Source organism: Bubalus bubalis, chromosome 12, assembly GCF_019923935.1.
Source record: "Bubalus bubalis isolate 160015118507 breed Murrah chromosome 12, NDDB_SH_1, whole genome shotgun sequence".
Classification (NCBI taxonomy): Eukaryota; Metazoa; Chordata; class Mammalia; order Artiodactyla; family Bovidae; genus Bubalus; species Bubalus bubalis.
In genome coordinates this window covers 101,341,072-101,363,654 of record NC_059168.1, presented here as the reverse complement: position 1 = coordinate 101,363,654, position 22,583 = coordinate 101,341,072, and the positions used below count along the sequence as shown (strand labels likewise).

The window sequence follows — 22,583 nt, the reverse complement described above, 5'->3', positions numbered from 1 at the left end:
CCTATCCAGATCGTGGTTCGTTGGCTAAATCACATCCAGCTGTTTAGCCACCCCATGGACTGTAACCCGCCAGGCTCCTCCATCCATGGGATTTCCCAGGCAAGAATACTGGAGTGGGTTGCCATTTCCTCCTCCAGCCTCCCCAAATAGTCTGTGACAAACCTAACTTGTCACCAACTCCAAGCCCAGGAAGGGGGGCTGTCCCAACATGGGGTGTTCGCAGAGGACAGGACTCTCCTCTTGCTTAGGGCTGTGCATGTCTGTACCTGCTGTAACATCGAACGTCCCCAGAGGGACTCAGTAAATACTCATTCAGTTCTTTTCAGTCTCATGCCTTAGAATATCTAAATACCTTCCCACCAGCTCATTTCCATTTTCTTTCAGAAGCCCCTCTTCAGACAGCTCAGAGAAGGCCCTGGAAGGGCTGTGGACCTCCTGCCAGGTCTCTGTCCTTGCTCTTGTCGGGTGTCCTGCTCAGGTGAGGCCATGAGCAGAGGCCCTGCACCTAGAGGGGACACCCCCCAATCCAAAGAGGGGTCTCACATTGTAGGAAGGGCCTCTGTTTTGTCCCCTTTACTCTTAAATGGTGTCTAACCTTTTCCGAAAGGAGAGCACGTGCAGTGGAGCCGATACGGTGTCATCGTCATCCTGTTTCCATGCCTTCTGTCCTGCCTCCCATGTGTGTCTTCGTAGCCTCAGTCAGAAAAGCCAAGGGAGCACCTTTGACTAGTGAGAGGCTGAGGGGCAGCTTCATGAAGGAAGAGAGATTCCCGCTGGTGGTCTCCATGAGCATGGTAGGGGGAAGCTGCAGAAGCCAAGCCTTGGGCTGTCGACAAGCTTCAGGACTGGAGAGGTGACGGACAGTTCCAGGGTCATCCCAGAGGGCAGCCCTTTCCTGAGCAGAGAGCCAAACTGCATTGACCTCGCTGGGTCAGCAGAAAGGAGGGAGGAGGGTATGTCGTTAAGTGTCAGCCCAGGGCCCTGGGAGCTGAGAACCGGAGGGGGCGGGAGGAGGGGCATTCTGCTCACCCTGAGCCTTGATCACCACATTGTCTGTTAAATATTCACAAGCTTCTAAAGCAGGATAAGGTTGATGGTGTACTTTCCCACCTTGCTACCTCTGCAAGGCTCCCTACACCTCCGCGGAGGGTGGTCGTGACCAGGAGCTTCCCGTGGACCCAGGCCTGCAGTCACTGTGGAGCAGGAAAGCCTGCCTGCCGGCGGGAAGTGGTTTGCGGTCTCTACCATTAGAGGAGTCGCAGAGGACCTGCTCTCGTCTCGTAGCTTCCTTCTTCCTGAGGGCTTGCCCGAGACGTGTGTGCCCTGGGTCAGAGCCTAGCAGCTGCTTCTGGGAAGCCCGGCCTCCTGCCCTTGCCCAGGCCCCTTCCCACACTCCCAGTGCCTTCCCGGCAGCGTGCCTGTATGCCCCCCACCGCGCCACCGTGAGGCTCAGCCTCACCGGTCACGTTCCCCACCGTGACCAGTCCAGAGAGAGGCGGTCCGGCCAGGCTGGCCACTACTCCCTGTGTGGCCGCCCTTGCCTCAGCCCCCTCATCTGTGAAACAAAGGGCATAAGGGTACCTGCCTCACAGAATTGGCACCTCAGATTACAGACCCCCACCCCTACCCCAGCAGTACCCTTTGGGCAGCCCTGACACGCTGATGTAGAATCCTGGTCCCAGGACCTGAAACAGTGCCTAGTGTCCTGAGAGGGCTGGTGGCCCCTCTGGCCATTCACTGAGATGGGAGTGTTCCCCACCCAGCAGGGCTGCTGAGAGGCTCCCAGCGCCACGGCAGCAGAACCGCCTCTCAGGCTCTGCAGCGTCTGCTCTTTCTCCTGCGGTTGCCTCAGTTTTGAGGGGCAAGTAGGTGGTATTGTCTGTATTTCTTGGGAGCCCAGATGTCTTTGGATGTGTTTCTCTAACTGCCAGGCTGTTCCCCGCAGAAAATAACATCACACCAAGTGGGTACAGAGCAATTCAGGTGTCCTCGGGCTTGGGCTCTGCTGGCAGCCAGCAGCAGAACCTGGCGTTTTACCATCTGGAAAGCACTGAACTTTTTTCGTTCAGCTAAATGAAGAGTCTTAATGCCTTAACCCTGGGAAACGTGAAGGATCTTCTGTGAGCGCCTCCCTTGGCCCCGCACAAGGCCATTGTGGTGGTGGTGTAGTCGCTGTCTTGTCTGACTCTGTGCAACCATGTGGGCCATACAGGCTCCTCTGTCCATGGAATTTCCCAGGGGAGAATGCTGGAGTGGGGTGCCATTGCCTTCTGCAGGGGACCTTCCCAACCCAGGGGTCAAACCCACATCTTCCTGCATTGCAGGCAGATTCTTGACCCCTGAGCCACCCAGGGAAGCTGCACAAAGCTGGTCAGGACTCTGGAGAGTTCTCTCAAGGTTGCCATAGGGTTTCTCTGTTCACCAAGGTGTTCCTCCCCAAGGTACCCCATGACCTCAGCTTTTTCCACCCCTGAACACCCCCCTTTTACTCTGCTCCCCTAACCCCATCAGCCAAAAATAAATCCATAGCTTCTTGCCTGCTCCATCTCTCCTCCTCTTGGGTCCTGCCAGGTGTGTGGAGCCAGTGCAGAGCATCGCCTGGGGCGAGGCAGGGACTTCTGGTCACAGTTGGGCAAGCACAGAACCGCAGTGTCCACAGGGTGCTGCTGGGGGTGCAGGAGAGCCCAGGGTGGGAGGGGAGTCCCCTGGCCTAAGTCTCCAGGGGAGAGAAGTTAGCCAGGGCCTAGGCATTCCAGGCTCAAGCCTGGAGAGCAGAGTCAGGGAAGCCAGTCTGGGAGGAGGGGTTACTAAGGCAGCGGTGTCACTGAGGTGTGATGTGGGGCTGAGGGGAGACAGAACCGGGACCCTGGTCATGGAGGACCACATACGTGTGCTCCCATGTCAGGAAGGCTCCTGCAGGCGGCTGCCGAGTGTCCTGGGGGAGACACGTCTGCCTCCGGAGGGTTTGCAGCCAGTCTGTGCTCGAGAGTCCTGGGCGTTGACGGGCTTTGCTTTGGGTCATCGGTGGCATCTTGGCTGAGACTTCCAAGAGGGTCAGATTGGAAACCCCTCACACCAGACAAAAACTTCTTTATGGAGGCCCCAGTCTACGTGCCTCAGGCCATGTTCTATACTTTACAAACAAGACCTCATCCTTCTCAGACAGAACTTGAACTCAAAGCCACGAGGAGGGATTTTGCACAGGATGGAGCAGTGTCTGCCTTTGCTCCCCAGTTCCCGCCCAGCCAGCCCCGTCCCTGTCGGCCCCGAGCAGCATTGCCAGCGGACAGTTAGTTATAAGCCCTCATGCAGATGGCGCCTTCATCAGCACTGAAGGGAGTATTGATCTCGTCTAAGTAAATCCCTAGTCCCCTTGGACCTCGATGCCTCCTCCTCAGGCCTCTGGGCGTGTGAACCCATGGCACACAAATCCAGGGTATGGATTAGAGACTCGAGCTGAGTGATGAAAATGAAACCCCATGCTTCCAGCCTCCCAGACTTCATCCCAGCGTTGGAAGCCAGTCTCTGCATTGCTCAGCATGCCCCCAGCACTTTTCAGGACTGGCTTCATAGCTCTCAGTTTTGAAATAGTGATGGTTCCTCTTTTTATGGAATGAGTACTTCTGGGACTGTTTGCAGTATTCTTCATGAAACCAGTGCTCATCCTTGGGGCAGCATTGCTGTCTCTTGAAACAGTTAACTCACTAGGTTCACGTCTTTGACTCCCAGACCCACAGAGAATTTTCTCATTCCATGAGATTCCCAGTGTCCCTCTCATTAAGGGCGGGTCTGTCTCTACCCTGCGTAGAGACCCAGACTCTTAGCTTGCAAGTGTATCCCGCAGATGAAAGTTCCTTTTTATTACTTTGAGTTGCAGAAGCAGCATGTGTACAACGAAGTAACAAATGTCTGGCTTTGCTGCCTGTTGGTCTGTGCTCCAGTCTCTTTGAAACCCACGGAGATGGGAAGAGGTTCCCAAGAAGAGCGCTGTGCTGATGGTCTCCCTTGTTCTGAGCTCTTGGTAACCGGCCCAGAATTTGAGGACCCCATGAGGGTGACATCCCATCAGGACAGCAGGTGGAGGCAGGCAGGAACCCGGTGCCCCTGCCGCCTGCTGGGACCAGCTTGTCTTTTCTAAAAGAACAAAGGGCTTTCATGTCTCTCTGGTTGGCCTGAGGGCAGAGCACGACACAAGTGTGCCCTGAGGGCGTTCAGTCAGGCCCTGCAGCAGCGCCCCCTGAAAGCAAGACCTCGAGGCGCCCAGTGATCCCAGCCTCCTTTACTGAAGGCCAGTGTGGGGAGTGATGTGGCCAAGGTCACCCAGATAATTAGTGAGGAACCCAGGCTGGAGCTCTGGGCTCCCCACAGCTCCAGGTCATCTTCCCCCCACCCCCTGACTGCCATTTGTTCGCGGTCATGCTGGCATTGAGATGCTCCCCTTCACAGCGGGTGCGAGCCGGCATTGCTGGCAGAGAGCCAGAGCTGGGTCTCTACCAGACTGTCTTTTAAATAAGCAACTTCTGAACACTCGGGCACTTAACTTCTCCTATTACTCTTGCGGGACGGACTTCCGAGGCAGAGGCTGCAGCTCCTCTGGCTGAGCAGGGGAGGCCTTGGGCGTCGCGGGCTGCGTGCGGGCAGATGCTGTGCTCTCGGTGCCATCAGTCCACGGCCCGAGGAAGGGCTCTGCGGCGCTGGGGGCCGCTGCCCAGGGGTGGGGAGTGGTGCTCGGCTGCCCGCCTCCAGAGTCTGACGCCTTACCTCTGCTGTAGCACCAGCTGTCCCCTCTGGCTTGGAAGCCCGCACAGAGTCAGGATGACCCTGCAACCTTAGTGGACTCAGGAATCCCTGAGGATAATTCCTGGGCCACCACGAAATGCAGCACATTGTTTTTGAAGGAGGGAGCTGCTGGGGGCGGTATTCCGTTAGGAGGGCCTGGTGCCCCCCCACGCCTCGCTGGCCCTGTCTGTATATCACCGCTCTGTCCTTTGTTCTCCCCTACGGACATCGCCCCTTTGGGCTTCCCTCGTGGCTCAGCTGCTAAAGAATCCACCTGTGATGTGGGAGACCGGGGTTCAATCCCTGGGTTGGGAAGATCCCCTGGAGAAGGGAAAGGCTGCCCACTCTTGTGTTCTGGCCTGGAGAATTCCATGGACCATATACTTCACAGGGTCGCAAAGAGTCGGACACGACTGACCGACTTTCACTTCCCCTTTCACGGACAAAGAACAGAGCCTACCAGGCCACCATCAAACCCAGGCCCTGAGGGGCTGGCCTTCAGCCGAAAGTAGTCCAGCAGGGCTTGAACCCGCTCGCTGCCCCTCCCGACCCCCCCAGCTGGAGCAGGGCACAAGTGGGGGCAGAGTGGGCTCTGAGTGCCAAAGCCATTCCTGCCGCAGCACCGCCCCCACCCCCAGACCGTGCTCTGGGTGTCCCTTGATGCGCACGGCGCACGCCTGGCGTGACACTGCCAGCTTCATCTGCCCGCAAGGCCGGGAGACGCCTTCCCTCCTGAGCTCTGCAGGGTCCTGAGTGCCATTGTTCCTGCTGGGCGCTGGCTCTGGGTGGGTGGTTGAGCGGGACGGGCAGAAGCTTCCGGTTGGGGAGGCGGATGGCAGCCGCGCCAGTCGGGAGAGCTGAGGTTGCATGAGCAGGCTTGGGACTGAGTCCCGCTTCCATCTGAGAGTCCTGGGCTCCATTCCCAGTGGGGAGGAGATGGCCTCCACGGCCTCCTGTCTGTGTCCCCCTCCCCCGCAGGCTCTATCCCGCCAGAAGCATGGTGCCCTGCCCTGCTGCTCAGGAGCCGCTTGGCTTGGGCACGTCACCTCCCTGTGGCTTCGCTGCCTTACTTGGAGTGAAAATCATCTCCCGTTCGTAGCCTCCTCCCCGTGTTGTGGGGAAGGGGAGGGTGACTCCCACTGGGTGGGTGTGGGCTGTTGGTCAGGCCCTTTCATTCACTGTCCCTGTATTGACACATTTAATCCTTGTCCACAGCCACCTGGCTCGTAAGTGACAGGCACGATCCAAGTGGGTGCCATCTGCGCCCACAGCCTGGACCCCTCACCGGGCGCGTGTGTACAGCAGCCCTTGCCCCCACAGCCTGGACCCCTCACCGGCCGCGTGTGTACAGCAGCCCTTGCTCAGAGCTGGTGCTCAGTAGCTGTCGCCGCGGAGCCCTGCCCTGGCTGCCGGTGGTTTCACGTAGGGTTCAGCTGCAGCAGCTCGTGACCTCCCCGGGACCCTGTCGATGTCAGCTCTTTGCACACAGTATGGCTGGGGAGCTTCGAGAGGCTTGTTGTGACTGGTGTCTCCTCCAGCATGTTGACTGGCAGCTGTTCCAAGGTCTCTTGAAAGACTCCTCTCACCTTCTGAGCTGAGTTCCCTGTCGGTTTGGGTGCAGGAAGACCTCTTGTGCCTCTCTCAGCCTGGGAAAGGGGGGTGGTTTGTAAGCTTGATCGGTGGAAGAGAAAACTAGGAGTCAGTTTCACAGAGCAGAGTGGGTGTGTTGGCAACAATAGAGACATCACCCTCCTCTAAGTGAGTAAATCACGTGCAGTCCAGCCGGAGCCGGGGCTCGGGGTGGGGTGCACACCCCAAACGGAGCCGGAGCATCTGCAGTTTCTCTTGGCCTTGAGGATAGGTGGGACATCTCTTGACGGAGTCCCCGGTGTCTGTACACTCCTCGAGCAGGAGTGTTCAGACACTGTCTTTCTGTGGCGTCCTCTTCCCGCCCGTACGGTCACCCCTGCCCCCCCACCCAGTCCTCCTTCCCGCTTCCCCTATCTCCTTGGCTTATTGTTATTTTCATGTCTTCTCCTCCCTCCCTCTCCTTGGGTTCGCCACCCGCTTTGATCTCTTCTGCGCTGTCTTCAAACCCGCACTCACTGGTGGGATGAATGGCCTCTCTCCCGCGGGAACATTAGTGCCCTTCTGCGGCCTCTGCTGCCGGCCGGGGTGGCTTTCATCTCCCAGCGGAATCTCATTAGCTCGACATCACAATGGGACCGAGCCTCCGTCGGCTGGCCCAGAGTCAGTTTAAATTACTTAATAGCCATCTTTGTTGTTGTTGCCCCGGGCTTGTTTTTTTCCCCCACATCTTGGATGCTGAGCAAAAAAAAAAAAAAAAATTTTGTTGTTAAAAAGTGTAAAACAAAACAAGTACTGAAGGTGGAATGTTCTGACAAAAAGGAAGATCACTGCAGGTGAATTTCTCCAGTATCTGACGACCACGTCGTACCCACCGCGTTGGAGTTCAGCCCTGGGAACGTGAAAACCAGGGGAGGAAATTCGGGAGGTGGCAGGGACGGAAAACATAGCAAACCAGTTAGCTTTGCTTCCCTCTGCTAAAATATTTCTGTAATTGGAGATGGGAAGTTGAAGAAATTCAACGATCGTGTCAGCACTAGAAAAAGCTGCCACCATTTGGCAATGAAGAGAATATACTGGGGTTGCTGACCCAGTAATGGGAAAACTGAATCAGTGCCCTGCCTGGGAGCCAGGTGCCAAAACGGAGCTTTGGTATGTGACCCCAGCCCTTTGTGGAAAAGGACGTTTTCTGGTTAGTGCGCTTTGTTCTGCTCTGGAGAAGCCTGTTACCCGGCAGCCACATTTCCAGACCTGACCTGCAGCTGGCAGCGGGACTCTGGCTTTCTGTACCCTTCGCTGGGCCGGGGGATGGTGGGCAGATGACGCTGGGGCTCGGGACAGGAGCTTCTGTCCACAGACGCAGAGCTGGCCAGGGCGTCTCAGGAGGGAAGGCGGTATAGGCTCAGGTCTCATGGGCTCCGGGCCCACACACCCCTTGCCCCTCCCCAGCTGTGTGGCCTGTAAGTTTCCATTTCTTCATCTATAAAAATGGACCTGGGGGACTTTCCCTGGTGGTTCAGTGGCTTTGACTCTGCGTTTCCAATGCAGGGAGCCCAGGTTTCATCCCCGGTCAGGAAACTAGATCCCATATGCTGCAACTAAGACCCAGCACAGCAGAGGTAGAGAATCTGCCTGAAAAGCAGGAGACCCAGGTTCTGTCCCTGGGTCAGGAAGATCCCCTGGGGAAGGGCATGTCAACCCACTCCAGTAGTCTTGCCTGGAGAATCCCATGGACAGGGGAGCCTGGCGGACTACAGTCCATGGGGTCACAGAGCTGGACACGACTGAGGGACTAAAACACATACACAAAACGAACCTTGGAGACCACCCGCCTCAGTGTGTTCGAGGAGTGAGTGAGCGGGCACATGCCTCACACGCTGTCATCAATGTGGCTGTCCTTGATTCACAAAATCAGCCCACGGTCCTGAAAGAGCACCTTTCCAAAATAAGGAAAACCCTGCCAGCCCACTACCATTACCCCCGCTCCCTCTTTCCACTGCAACATCATGAAATATGGGTAGTGTGCTGTTTTTGATTCATGAAGAAGACAAGTGATCCTTCAAGTTTGTGGTCCTTTGTTTCCCTCATGCCCCAGAAGGAAATGCCTTTTTCCTCTACTGCCAAGAATACTCTGCCTCCTGAGCGGCCTGGCTCCTCAGCTGCAGCAGGGGCAGGCCTGGGGGGCTGCTGGAAATGCCCAGTCTTGGCCCCACCCCACACCTGCCTATGATAATTGGCCAGTAGTCATGCATGGATGTGAGAGTTGGACTATAAAGAAAGCTGAGCGCCAAAGAATTGATGCTTTTGAACTGTGGTGTTGGAGAAGACTCTTGAGAGCCCCTTGGACTGCAAGGAGATCCAACCAGTTCATCTTAAAGGAAATCCGTCCTGAATATTCATTGGAAGGACTGATGCTGAAGCTGAAACTCCAATACTTTGGCCACCTGATGCGAAGAACTGACTCATCTGAAAAGACCCTGATGCTGGGAAAGATTGAAGGTGGGAGGAGAAGGGGACGACAGGATGAGATCGTTGGATGGCATCACCAACTCATTGGACATGAGTTTGAGTAAGCTGCGGGAGTTGGTGATGGACAGGGAGGCCTGGTGTGCTGCAGTCCATGGGATCACAAAGAGTCAGACTGAGCGACTGAACTGAACAGAACAGCAAGATCCCCAGGGGGTCTGTATGCCAATTCACATTTGCCTCCTCCTGTATTTCGGGATCCCAAAGAACAGCTGGAAAGGCCAGCTTGATTTCAGGGCCCCCACCCCATAGATTAGATTCTAGGTCTGCACTGGGGCCCAAAAGCTCATGTTTCCAACACATTCCTGGGTGATGCCTAAGCGGGCATCCAGCACCAGCCTGCTTCTCTGCTCCGAGTGCTTGTGTGCACTTTTGTCAGCAAACCAGAGAACCGGCCCGGGTGTCTTAGACGGGAGGCAACGTAGCGAGCTTCCTGAGAGGCATAGAAAATGAGTGGTAGGGACAGGAGAAAGAATTCTCCAGAAACTTTGTTTCATGTGATGGCAAATGTGATTGTAAGGACTGTCTTATGAGCCTATAAACAGCACTTGTGTGGGACTTTGTTTTTAGCAGGCACCTGGATGGGTAAGAACCAAGCTCTAAGCTCAGGCATCCTCGGGGCCCAGTTGGCTTCGCTGCGCTTTGTAGCCGTTCATTTCACCCCGCCAATCACCACCCGCCATTTTGCCAAGTTATCATTCTACTGTATGGTTTTTTTTTTTAAAGCCTTGCTCATTTTAGAAAGCTGTCTGTCAAAAATGCTTAAAATAAAAACAGTCTTTGCACTTGAAGCAATAAGTACCATTTATCTTGAAAGTCACTTGGGTAAGAATTTCTCTGCATGGTTGGATATACGAAGCACGACTGTGTTTGCAGGAAAACCAGCACAGGTGTTTCTGGTTCGTGGCTTTTGGTGAGTGGCCATTTTATAGTTTATTTCTTTATTCAGCAAATATGTGCTGAGCACCTGCTAGATGCCAGGTGATAGTCTAGGCCCTGGGGACACAGCATGATCCTCGCCTGCACAGAGCTGGTTGTCTCACGGAGTTCACTAGCCACCAGGCAGGCCCTGAAAGTCCAGTGGGAAAGAGGGCCAGTCCCAGGGCCAGGCAGTGCAGAAGAGAGGGGGCAGGCGGGCCCAAGGCACGGCTGGAGGATGAGCACTTCACACGCCTGACCATTTCACCTGAGGGGAAACCACGGCTTCGAGAGGTTCTGTGAGCTGGGGAGCCTGCCTCCTTGCTCTTCAGGGTGTGGCCTCTCTGGCCTTGAGTGTAGATACACAGGCGGACTAATTTCTGGATCATTCATAACGCCTCTTGCGGAACCCAGACCAGACCAGCCCTGCTGATTTCCAGCTGATCAGTTTGCTTAACCGCTGCTGAGGTCTGTCAGCGCATCATGGTGTCCTGGTGGGAACGGTGCCGACTGAAGAAATACACACAACCTGGTCCGGCAGGAAATACTCCGTTTCTCAGCGGGAGGACGGACGAGTCAACGCAGGCAGACCACGCTTACTCGTGTTCACAAAGCTGATTGTTTTGTCTGATGTTTTTGTTTCCTTTTGTCTTTTGACCATATCATTTGTAATGGCAAGACTCCCTAATGAAGACAATCAAATAAACCATGAGTTTGAACACAGCTATCAAATTAGGAACAATCTATTCATCTGCTAATGGGTGGCAGGCATTAGCAATCTAGGGTGTCATCACATTTCAGAACTACAGGGGATCTTCAGCCAGCACTTTGCTTTTTAGGAGGCACACTGAGACCCAGAGAGATTTCGATGGATCAAGGTGAGCAGACAGAGCTGGGGTGGAGACCCAGCACACGTTCCATCTGGTCCCCAGATGCCCCGCGTGAACTTAGAGTCGTAATGCCCTTGGGCCTGCTGGCGGAGTTGTGAGAACAGCGGGTGTGGCCCACTGGACCACAGCTTTCAGGGAGCTGGCCAGACTGAGGACCACACTGGGAGCAGCACAGCTCGTCAGAAGGGTAGTATCTCTGAGGCCCTGGGGAAGGATCCTCAGAAACGAACAGAATCCTGGTCGCAGAACACATATAGCTACAAGTTATGAGACATAATGGGAATTGAAGGAAGCAGAGAGACAGACCAGTTACACTGGCAGGAAAATCATCCCCGGGCAGAGACTGGAGTTGAGCATGGACAGTTGGAAACGAGCCTCTGCGTCCAGGCGGTGTGCCGCGCAGTGGAGGGGCTGCTAACGCCCCTGGCACCCGCCGCCCTCTTACCTCTCCACCAGCCTCTGGCCACATCTGTCTCAGGTGGCGCAGCCTACCTGGACTTGCTGGAAGGCTCCACACTTCACTTGGCCCCAGACATGAATATTTATGTCCTTTCTGCTCTCAACACTCCTCCTCTCCCCTTCCTTGCCCCCAACCTTGCTAACTAGCTTTCCACCTTCGGGCTTTATTAGGTATCTTTTCCTCCATGAGCCGTCAGATAAAAGGAGCACCTTCTTGTTTAATCTGCTGGTTCCAAGTGGCTGACCTAGTTCTTATCCTTGGTTCCCAGGTGACCGACCATGCCACCACCGCCCTGCTCCACTACCAGCTGCCCCAGATGCCAGACGTCGTGGTCCGCTCCTTCATGGTAAGTGGCTCTAGAGGTCAAGCCTCATGAAGGCTTGGCCCCTCAAGTGAAAACAGGCAGCTCAGAAGGTAGCTCGCAGGGGCCTCGCCAAGGAGACAGCCCTGTGTGGAAGTGATACTTCCTTTCAGCTGGGCAGGGATCTAAGATAAACCCCATCCCGCACCGTTAACTGGTTTTCCTATCATTGCCAAACATGTGGTTTCAGAAGTGACCTTGCGGCACAGCTTCCGGGGTTGGTTTGGTCAGTAGGTGTTGATGGAGCTCCTGGCTGCGCCGGGCCCCGAGCTTGGTGCTGCAGTGGCGTCGTTCTTCCAAGACGCCCGCTGCTTACTGTCAGGTCAGAGCCCAGGATGGCGGGGGACCAGAAACAGCCACGTCCTGTATGCGCCAGCTCCCGCCAGCTCTCGTTAACGTTGAGGATTTCTCAAGCCAGTTGTTTAACTGTTGGTGACTTGACATGGAACCAGAACGCTTACATCGTGGACATCTGTCCTCCATGTTAGGACTCTGCTCTGACCCCCATCCCTCCCCGCCCCAAGGCAGTTCATCAGGTTATCACATGCCTGCCAGTCGGCCTCAGCCTGGCCCACAGCTGGCCCACATCCTGGCAGAGGCGGCCAGCTGTTAGCACCTCGGCATCACGCCCTCACATCGTTGGCTTCTCTCTCACTGGGGCTGACGCTCCCTGCTTCACTCCTGCCTGGGGGCTGCCCCTTAGAGTACGGACCTATTAGCAAGATCGCATCCGTGCTGACAGCCATGTGGAGTTGTGCGCCTGTGATCCACCTCTTCATGTTCACCACCACAATTAAGCTTCTAGGAGCCTGTAGTTCATGCCTTAGAAAATACAGCCCGACTCATTGACTGGCTCCCACGCTGGGGAGGCTGAACACGCAGACCCGGGCTTTGTGAAGCATCACACAGCGATTCTCTCATGTATGGAGAACACTTTCAATCAGCAGTCTCGCTTCTTGGGTGGATAGAAAGACTTGCTTTTTAACTTAACGTGTTAAAATGCCTGGTTTCCCTTTAGAAAGGATAAATAGTTTAACTGAATGACCATTGACCTCCTCACATTTGTTGCCAGAACCTCAGGCCTCGAGCCTTTGGAGGGGGCAGGATGGGTGGGCCACGGTCAGCCATCAGGAGGGCCGCTGTGATGAAGACAGCAGGATTTGTGTCAGTCAGCTTGGCTGAGGCCTCCCAAGAGCGATCTCCTCCGACCGACGGACGTGATCACGGTGGCGCCCGCCCCCCTTGCTGGCCTGTCGCCGCGACTTTGGGCTGGCTCGGCCGTGCGTCTCCTTGAGTCGGGGAATTGAGTTACGAGTCTCATCCTTATGTATGACACCCGAAGGAACTCTGCCCCCTGAACCCTCGAGTGTGCACTTGCCGCTTATTGCGTTACTCGGTGGCACCGGATTGTCCCCGCCCTCCCCCCAGGTGTGTCAGGCCACGTTGTGATAGTGAGTGGTAGCCTGTGAAATCAGATTAGAAAGAAGGCATTCGACCTTAGCGGGGAATTCTCCTCTCGCCCTCTATCTGCATGTGTCTCGGGCCACCTCTGGGTGGCGAACACAGAGAGGCTCAATGCCAGTGTTCAGAAGACCCAGGACTCAGATGGAAGGTGGTTACGCGTGGCCCCTGAGCCAGGAGGCTGGGCCGAGGTTCACATCCGCCCCTTTCCGGGAGCCCTGCCTGCCTCCCAGAGTACGGACTTCTATTTTAAATCTCCCCTAGTCAGGAGGGGCCCAGGGCGCCAGAACTGAGACTCAGCAGCACTGTGACCTTGTGGATGATCCAAGGAGCTTTCTGTAAAATCTTGCAGCACCTCCCGGGGTCACGGCCAGCCCAGGTCCTCCGTCCTAGAGATCATTAGGCTGGGCAGGAAGGATGACATTGGAAGCACCCGGCTCCATGTCTTTCACTTCTCTCCTCACTTCTCTTTTTAGACCTGGCTAAGAAGTTACATAAAGCTGTTCCAGGCCCCGTGCCAGCGCTGCGGGAAGTTTCTGCAGGACGGCCTGCCCCCGACCTGGAGGGATTTCCGCACCCTCGAGGCCTTCCACGACACCTGCCGGCAGTGATCCCACCCCAGCCCCGCACCGGCCCCCAGACCCCCACCCAGATCCTTCCCAGGCAAGCCCTCAGTCACAGCGATGGCTCAGATGCGTCTTCATGGCCGGAATAGCAGGTCCGCCACCTGCTCGCTTCCGTCGTGCGCTCAGGCCAGGCTTGGTGAATAGCAGAGTCCCCTGTGTTGACGGGACCATTACACCGTTGAGCTGGCATGTGGGGGCACAGAGAGCGCCTCAGGACCCGGGACGAGGCAGTCAGGCAGCTTGCTTTCTCGTGTGTGTTCACCATGCTGGTGCATCAGCCCTCCTGGATCTGTGTTCTAAGTCATTTTACAGTTGGAGTGAGCCCTTGTCATGCCGAGCGTTTTGTTCTGTTCCGTAACTTATTTTTATAAGCAGTAAACCTTTTCTACCCGGGATAAGGCTTCGTGTCCTGTTTCTTAAAGCACCTTTTGTGTTCAGTTCTGTGAACATGTGAGCAGATCTTGGCCTTTTGAAGGAGGAAAAAAAAAGTAAAACTTAGTAATGTCTGCGTTTGAAATAATTCTTTTTGAGGACACATCTCCCTGCTTCTTGCCTTCGGGAGAGAGGGCAGTGTTGGCAAATATTCCATTTCAAAGACGTTTCAGCGGCTTGAAAAATGGATTGTTCTTTTTAAGGAGAGAAGTGCACAGATGTTTCATTTTACTAAACCAGTAATACATGTATCTAACAAAGGGGAAAGGAATCTGCCCGCATTGCCAGCAGACCGTGTGTGAGAGGGCAGGACAGCTGTGCCTGGCTTGTTGGTCCCCTTTTGTCCTGAATCTTAACCACGAGCAGATTCCAGCCCCATCTACTGAGTTTATTCAGGGCCTCGACCCTGTTTAAAGCCGTGACCTACATATATGAAGAAGCATTGACCTGCTGAAGGTCTTGAGAAGGATGAGCAAGTCCCCAGAGCTTTTCCAGCAGGCCCAGCTTAGAGACAGGGCCAGAGAGACGCTGCTTTCTGACGGGTCCCAGAACCTGGGTTCTGGTACCACCCAGACCTTCCTCACCTACTCCTCCCAAGCTGAAAAGAGCCAGAGAATAAAGGAGATTTAGTGATGGGGGGATGCAATAGGACAGTCCACCCCAAGAGTGGTCCAGTAGTCCTGGCGTCCTGGAAGCTTGTTGAACAAATACTCAGAACTTCCCTGGTGGTCCAGTGGCCCAGAGCTGCGCTCCCAGTGCAGAGGACCTGGGTTTGATCCCTGATCAGAGAACTAGATTCCACAAGCCGCGACTGAGAGTTCACAGGCCACCGCTAAGAGTTTGCATGCCACAAGTAAAGATCCCACGTGCCACAGCTGAGACCCAGTGCATCCTCAGGCCCCACCCCAGACTGGCTGAATCAGAGACTGGGGGTGGGGCCCAGCACCCTGGTGGTTAGCAAGTCCGGATGTGGGCCCCAGTCTGAGAAGCACCAGTCTCTAGGAGATGGCAGTGCTCTCAGGGCACAGTTTGGGTCAGGAGGGTGAGCGGCGGCAGGATGATGTACAGGAACGTTTGCACACAGCGGGTGATTTTAGATTAAATACCAGGGTTTGTCACATTTAAGATGCCATCACTCGTAAGATGCACCATTATTTCACGATCCCCCTAACAAAGAAAAACATGCTGCCAATTAAACCATGGTGCAGGCTTTAATGATAATCCTGTGTGACACATGAATCGGTCACACCAGCCTTTCATGGCTCTGAAACTGCTTTCATCTCTTCCAAGGGGGTTGGTGGTTTCTCCTGCCTCGAGTCTCACTGTCTAACATGTGACAGGCGATCCCTTCCCAGGGCTCCTAGTAACACATCCCCAATGACTTGCCTGTATCCTCCTTTCTTTGGTCTTGTAAGACACTTGTTTGTTGCAAGAAAGTCCAGAATTGAGGCCACTGGGTGTATAATAACATTTTGTTGCACAGCTGCACGTCTTTTTAGAGACATTTAGATGGCAAATAAAAGACCCCATGCAGGACGTACAGGTACACAGAGCCCGTGTGAAGTGACGACAAGATGACCAGCTGTGACAGGTGGGAGCACATGCTGATGACGAGTGTGTTTTGACAGTCAGCTGGCCGATAGCCCACGTCGGGGACCTTCTCGCATGTGAACCAGCCCTCTGACAATCAATGGGATTATGGTAACAGTACACCACGTTGTGGGGCTTCCCTGGTGGCTGAGTGGTAAAGAACTCACCTGCCAGTGCAGGAGATGAGGGTCCGATCGCTGGGTCAGGAAGAGGCCTTGGAGAAGGATATGGCAACCAACTCCAGTATTCTTGCCTGGGAAATCCCACAGACAGAGGAGCCTGGTGAGGCTAAAGTCCATGGGGTCGCAAAGAGTCGGACACAGCTTAATGACTAAACAACAGCAGCAACCCCACGTTGTGAGAGAGCTATTTGGATTTTTAAGTGTTGGCAACAAATCTGAGAGCCTCCTGCTGGTGCTGCTAAGTCGCTTCAGTCGTGTCCGACTCTGTGCGACCCCATAGACAGCAGCCCACCAGACTCCGCCGTCCCTGGGATTCTCCAGGCAAGAACACTGGAGTGGGTTGCCATTTCCTTCTCCAATGCGTGAAAGTGAAGTCGCTCAGTCGTGTCCGACTCTTCATGACCCCATGGACTGCAGCCCACCAGGCTCCTCCGTCCGTGGGATTTTCCAGGCAAGAGTACTGGAGTGGGTTGCCATTGCCTTCTCCGAGAGCCTTCTAGTTGGTCCCAAAGATCCCTCCACCTCCCGCCGAGCTGCGTTTCCAATGGAGAGAGCAGACCTTGAGTTCAGTGCCCTGGGCAGGCAGTCATTTCTGCTCAGGTTTGAGGGACAGTGTTCTTGGTCTCACTACATCACCTTCAGTGATACCCACTCTGTGGCCGCTGATGCCTGTTCCCCACTTACAGGAGCTTCCGTGTTAAAATAATGTACTTAGGGGAAAAGCACGACCCCTAATGTTAAATAATAACACACAACTGCGGAAACTAACACAAGATTGTAAAGCAACTATATACTTCAATAAAAATTTAGTAACAGCACAGCTGAAGCGTAGCCACAGCAGAAGGTGTGAGGGGGGTGGCCGGTTCAGGACCTCAGCTCCGGCCTCCTGCTCCCAGTTGTAGGACTTGGACAAGTCACTCATCCTCTCCCAAAACATGCACGTCAGTGGCCCAGGGCCAGCAAGGCAGGAGAGTGGGAGGGGCTGGGGGCTCGTAGACGAGACGTCCATGAACAGATAATCCCTGAAGCTGGGTGCCGGACAGGTGGGTGATGCGTGTGATTCTGTTTTTCTAGTTTTTAATTGTCCCTAATTAAAAGGAGGGGGAGGAGTATAAGGGTCGGGCTAGGCAACCGTTAGGGTGTTCTCCTCTCTGACATTCAGTGCCAAGAAGGGGAAGCCAAAAGGGAGAGAGCCGGGCCAGGCCGGGAAAGGGGTTTGTTCACCAGATCCCTGAATGCTTGGTGCTTCAGAGATGCCCCAATATAGAGAACACACTGACCTGAAGTGGGCAAAAACAGACTGGGGGTGGGCTGGGGTCAGTTCCAAGACATGGACTGTGAGGAAGCTGGGACCTGGTGCTGCTAGGGGCACCGTCCCCGGGGCCAGAACCGCCCGGTGGAGCCCCTCACAAAGGGGTCCTGACCATCAGCACTATGCCAGCCACCCCCCGCCGACCCCCATCACTCAGACTGTGCGGCAAGCTCTCGGCCAGAACCACGAGATGTTTTAGGTGACCTGATAACCGCCCGGACAGCCCAGCATCTCCTCTGTACCAGGCGCTCCCCATATGTTGTTGATTTTCTCCCGGGTAGGTTTGTGCTGTTTTCCCCCTCGTGTGCACGAGGCCTGGAGGGGCCTGGGTGTCCCACTACCCTCATCGCTTCCTCCCCGGGAGCAGAGGGGCTGAGCAGTCCCTGCTCTGCGGGGCATGTTGTGTCGAGAATTGCCCATGAACCTCCCTCAGCCCAGACTTGGAAATCTGTCTTGCAGTTGCATCTGCCAGATTGAGCAGCGATGTGTCTTTTCCGTGCTCTCTGCCGGCTGAGTTCCTGTTGATCAGCAGGGCACCTGTTAGGAACCAGCAGGATGGGATGAGGAGGGCCAGGAAAGGTGGGCTGGATTTTTCCCCCCGAACTAAATCGGGAATTGGCCTTTTGGTATCGAGTGATGTTTTTACACTTCACGCCACTGAAGGAAAGCTGCGGGCTTAAAATGATCTTTCGGTGTTAACGTGCCAATTCTCCATCGCATTTTGAGTGTCAGAGTGTGGGCCTGCTGCTAAATCGAGAGCCTTTTAAGGTCACCCGAGCTGGGAGGAGAAGAGACAGCGGCTTCAGCCACCAGGAATCCCAGTAAGATCTGGAAAGCCCGCCCAATGGACGGGAGGCAGCATTGGGCCGTTGGGTCTGTGGACAGAGGACAGGATGTGACCGCTCACCTGGCTTGGCTGTGCCCCTCAGCGTCTGTATCTCCGCCTCCGCGCCAAAGATGAGCAGGGGGCTTCAGTGTCCTGCCTTTGACAGGAAAGGGTGGGCCAGTCCCGCTCACTCGGGATGCAGCCAGCCAGGCTGTTCTATGGCAGAGAAAGCTCCTTCAAGTCTGCACAGTATGTGCCTCGGAGATGAGCCTGTGGCGTCTGTGGACAAGCCTGTCCTCCAGCTCATCTGCCCGGGGAATAATTAGGCTTCACTTTCTGGGACAGGCAGGTTTCTTTCACCATCTCTGTCGTCCTGCCCCCACTCTCATCCCCACCCCTGCTCCTCAAATTAATGGAAGGAACCTCCCAGCATCACTCCTGAGTTGCACTTCAAATTGCTGGCTGGCTGCTCCCTATTAGTACTCGAAGAACTAAACCTTCACGTTCACAGGCACATCCCTGGTAGAGGCTCTTCTTGGCAGCTCTCAGACAATTAGTTACTCGAGAGCAGCTTCAGCCTGTCTCTGTGCTAATTGAGTTGAAATTTCAGCTGCAGGTTGACTGTCCTTGGGGACAGTGGGCGCGGTGGCCTGGCGCTCACCACACAGGCAGGTCCTGCCGGCAGCAGGCTTCTGCAGCCTCGCGGGTCCCCCAGCTGGATAGAGACAAAGGAGTGAAGCAGCCCTCTGGGCAAGAAGGTACGGGGAAGGTAGGGGCCAAGGGGTGACGAGGGAAGGGTGGAGGGTGGTAAGAGGCCACTAGCTCAAGCGCCAGCCTGGGCCGCCAGCAAGCTTCATCAGCTCCCACACTGTGGGACGCGTGGGTACTTAATGCCTTACTCATCCTCGTCTAATTCTTGGCTGTCGTCTCAATCGTGGGCTCGCTTTCTTAATACCAGAAGGAATACATGTGTTCCTTTTATAGAAAATTAGGTAATGTGGGCAAGCAAAAGGAAGGATACCCATAATTCCAACCAACAGGAGACAAAGACCAGAGAACACTGTGGCGTACACCTTTCCAGACCTTCGTGTGGACGCGCTGGGGTGAGGACATATTTGTAAAAGAGCATACTAGGATAGTGTTTGAAACCTGCTTTTTTGGATTTAGCAAACGCTAAGTTGCTCCAACACAGAGGTCTCAAAACACCTCTAGGGAACATAGACACGTACTTCCCGTCCACTTCAGTGCCCCAGAGGGAGGGAGCATTTCGGGTCCCAGGGCTGCTCTGAGCCACATGGTCACTCCGGAGGCCTGTTCCCCCACCTTCTCGCCCACATGACCTTGGACGTGACCCATGTGCTGGAAGCGGAGTCATGGGCGCCTTCCAAGTTGACAAAAAGGGAAAAACGTAGAGGCGTTGTAAGGCCAGGCCCAGCACGGGCACGTGTCAGTTCTGCTCGACCTTCGTGAGCGAGAGCTTAGGCACGTGGCAGACCTAGCTGCAGGGGCTGCTGGGAGGCGCCGTCCCTGCGCGCCCTGGGTCTGGCCGGGACCCTTGCTCTGGACGAGAAGGGCCACCTCCACCGTGCAGTGCGCCCTCCTGCATCGGGACTGTGAGCAGTGACGCTGCCCGGAGGGCTCGGTGGGCCTTGTTTCCGCCGTCCTTTGGTTTTGTGCGATGGTGGCCTCCCACGTTTGATAACCATAACTCAGGCAAGGAGCCGCTCCTGGATCTTCAGAGTTTTGTTTTGAAGTAATTACAGATTCACCAGAAAGTTACCAGGACACGTGCATGGGGGTGCCAGGCATACTTGACCAGCTTTCCCCAGGGTCGGCGTCTTGTGCAGACCCGTCCACCGCGTCTGTAGCTGCTTGCACAGCTACAGCACAGTGTACAAACCAGGAAGTTGACTTGGGCACCATGCGGCGCGTTTATCACCAACTCAGTGGACATGAGTCTGAGCAAACTCTGGGAGATGGTGAGGGACGGGGGGCCTGGCATGCTGCAGTCCACGCGGTCGCAAAGAGTCAGACACGACTGAACGACAGCGTAGCATTTACTTGCGTTCCACCGGCTCCACGCGCGCTTAGAGATGCATCTGTGCGATGGTGTGTCTGCGTGCAGCTTAATGCAGTTTTATCGTATGTGTAACTTCATGCAACCACCACCACCAGGACACGCCGCCGTTCCCTCCCCGCGAGACCCCCTCGCACTACCTTTTCCTGATGGCGTGCCCCTCCTTCCCTGTCCCTGCCCCCTGGCCACCCCTAAGCTGCTCTCTATCTCCAGAATCACTTTATTTCATGAATGTTATAAAGAGTGGGATTCCACCGCATATATGTGCCTTTGAGGTTGGCTTTTTTCATCCAGCAGAATTTCCCTGAGGCTCATCCAAGGTGCTGTGTGTATCAGTGATCCATTCCCTTCCGTTGCTGAGTGATATTCCAGGGGTTTCCACCCCTTGTTTAACCACTTACCCAGCGGAGGACGTCTGGTGCTTTTCAGTTTGTGGCCATTATCAACAGAGCCACTATGAACACTCATGTACAATTTTCTGCATAAAAAGAAGTTTTCATTTCTGTGGAATATATACGCCCATGAGTACAGTTGCTGGGTCATATAGTAAGTCCATTTTTAGTTTTAAAAGGAAATGCCAAACCATATCATTTCACATTGATCTGAATAATCCAATTTCTGCACAGCTTTGCCAGCATTTGGTGTTGTCACTGTTTCTTATTTTGATCATTGTGGTAGGTGTGGAGTGATACCTCGTGGTGGTTTTTATTTGCACTCCTCCAACGGCTGATGATGTTGAACATCTTTTCGCGTGCTTCTTTGCCATCTGGCTATTGTCTTGGGTGAAATGTCTGTGCGTGTCTTTTGCCCAGTTTCTAATTGGATTGTTTTTGAACGCTGAGTTTTGAGTTCTTTATATATTCTACATATGAGTCCTTGGCAGGCATGTCATTTGTGCATATTTTCTCCCAACTGTCGTTTGTCTTTTCATCCTCTTAATGGGGCTTTTTGAAAAGCAGATATATTCAGTTTTGATGAGGTCCAATTTATCAAATTTTTTTTGTTTATGAGTTGTGCTTTTGGTGTTGAGTCGAACCTGCTGGGTTTCGGATTGAGTGTTGTTTTGCTGTAATGAGCATCAGTGCTCCTCACTCCCTTCCTTCCTCCCCCTGCCCCCGCCCCGTCTCTCTCTCTGTCTCTCTCCCTCCCCCAGCAGGGACCTCAGCTGCCCTCTCCTTCTATCGGATGGTCACTCAGGACATCCAAGGTTGGGAACCCTGGCCTGGCTCACCCAGCAGGTCAGTGGCAGCGAGAAGACCAGAACCAAACTCCCTCAGTCACCGTGTTTCCCGCTTCCCCGAGACTCTTCTCGGGGAAACACTTGAACTGCGGTGTCAAAATGAAATAGATCCGCTACAGCAGGGAGTATTAAAGGAAAGCGTTGGCAGTGACAGACTTGTTTCTCCAGCTCAGCCTGGGGCCCGGGGAGCGGTGCTCTGATGATGCGCCTCTTGCAGGAGTGAGATCTGATGCCAGTGGTCCTCGCCCTCCCAGGCTCAGGAAGGCAGTCGGGCAGCGTCCTGCGGGCAGATGGGCAGCTGGGGCCTGAGTCCCTAGCATTTAGCCAAGCCGGTGTGGTCACTGGGGGACTATGGGGCAGCTTCCCGGGGGTGACGCCTCCCCTCTCACCTTTCAGCCTCCGGGATTGCCCACCCACCTACCCCCACCATGGCGCTACCGTGGAAGGGGGTGGAGGGGACACAGAGATGTGTTGGAGGTGGGAGTTCGGGTCTCAGAAGATGGACGGCCCTTTTCCAGGTTGTGCTTGATGCCCGTCCCTCCCAGGCAGGACCCCACACGCCCAAGGATGCCAGGGGTTAGGGTTCAGGTCCCTTCCCCAGGTTCCTGGGGGCCCACATTCAGGACAGAGGTTGTCATCACCCCAGCCTCATGCTTGCTGTCACCGTCTTCTGGGAGGTCACCGTCCTCAAACATGGCGGACAGAGGGTGTCCGGCTCGGGGCTGGGATGCACCTCCAAGTGGAATCTCTTCCTTTCAGGAAGCATTCGACCTTTCACCTCCCAGCCTCTGGGTGATTTTCTCCCCAGAGATCCCTCCCAGGAAGCCCCATGGCACATTCTTCCCCCCTCCCCCCGCAGTTATTAATCCTATGCTCACCCAGCCCACTTCCTCTTCCTAAACACCCAGCAAAAGTCTCTTTCCCGGGTCCCTTGTGTCTAAGTGGGGCCGTGACACGTGAGCAGAAGAGGCAGCTAAAAGCAGACCGCGTTTCCCATGCTCTCGCTTCCTTTTCTGAGACCCCACTGGGGGCAACGCACAGCCGTGGTGGAGTTAGAGGTTGGAAGGGTTCTGAGTCCCCGGGGCCACCGCCTGGAGGCAAGACTGCCCGGGTGAGCCGCCCAGTGGATTCTATGGGACGGAAGTAAACTGTTAAACTTCTTATTGGGTTAAATCACTGAGACTTGGGGTGTATTTTTTTTTAAATAGCTGCTCGGATTATTTACCCCACCCATCATGAAAATACCCTGAAAACAGTGCCACGAACTGGAAGCTCTTGATAGATGGTAGAGGTTACTGTTTCTCCTGTTTCTATGT

The 22,583-nt window shown here is 54.9% G+C and overlaps 1 protein-coding gene across 3 annotated transcripts in view; it reads left to right on the top strand.

Annotated features, from left to right (window-relative positions):
• The window catches only part of MED27 (mediator complex subunit 27), a 246,843-nt gene that overhangs the window by 205,734 nt on the left and 18,526 nt on the right, over positions 1-22,583 (top strand). For 2 of the 3 annotated variants that reach the window (XM_025261909.3, XM_006052139.4), the window contains 2 exons: positions 11,429-11,506; positions 13,459-14,001. In XM_025261909.3, coding sequence (XP_025117694.1) covers positions 11,429-11,506; positions 13,459-13,593 — 213 coding nt within the window. In that variant the 3' untranslated portion in view covers positions 13,594-14,001. Of the gene's footprint in view, positions 1-11,428; positions 11,507-13,458; positions 14,002-22,583 lie in introns of those variants that run through there. The other variant, XM_025261908.3, reaches the window with a different exon arrangement.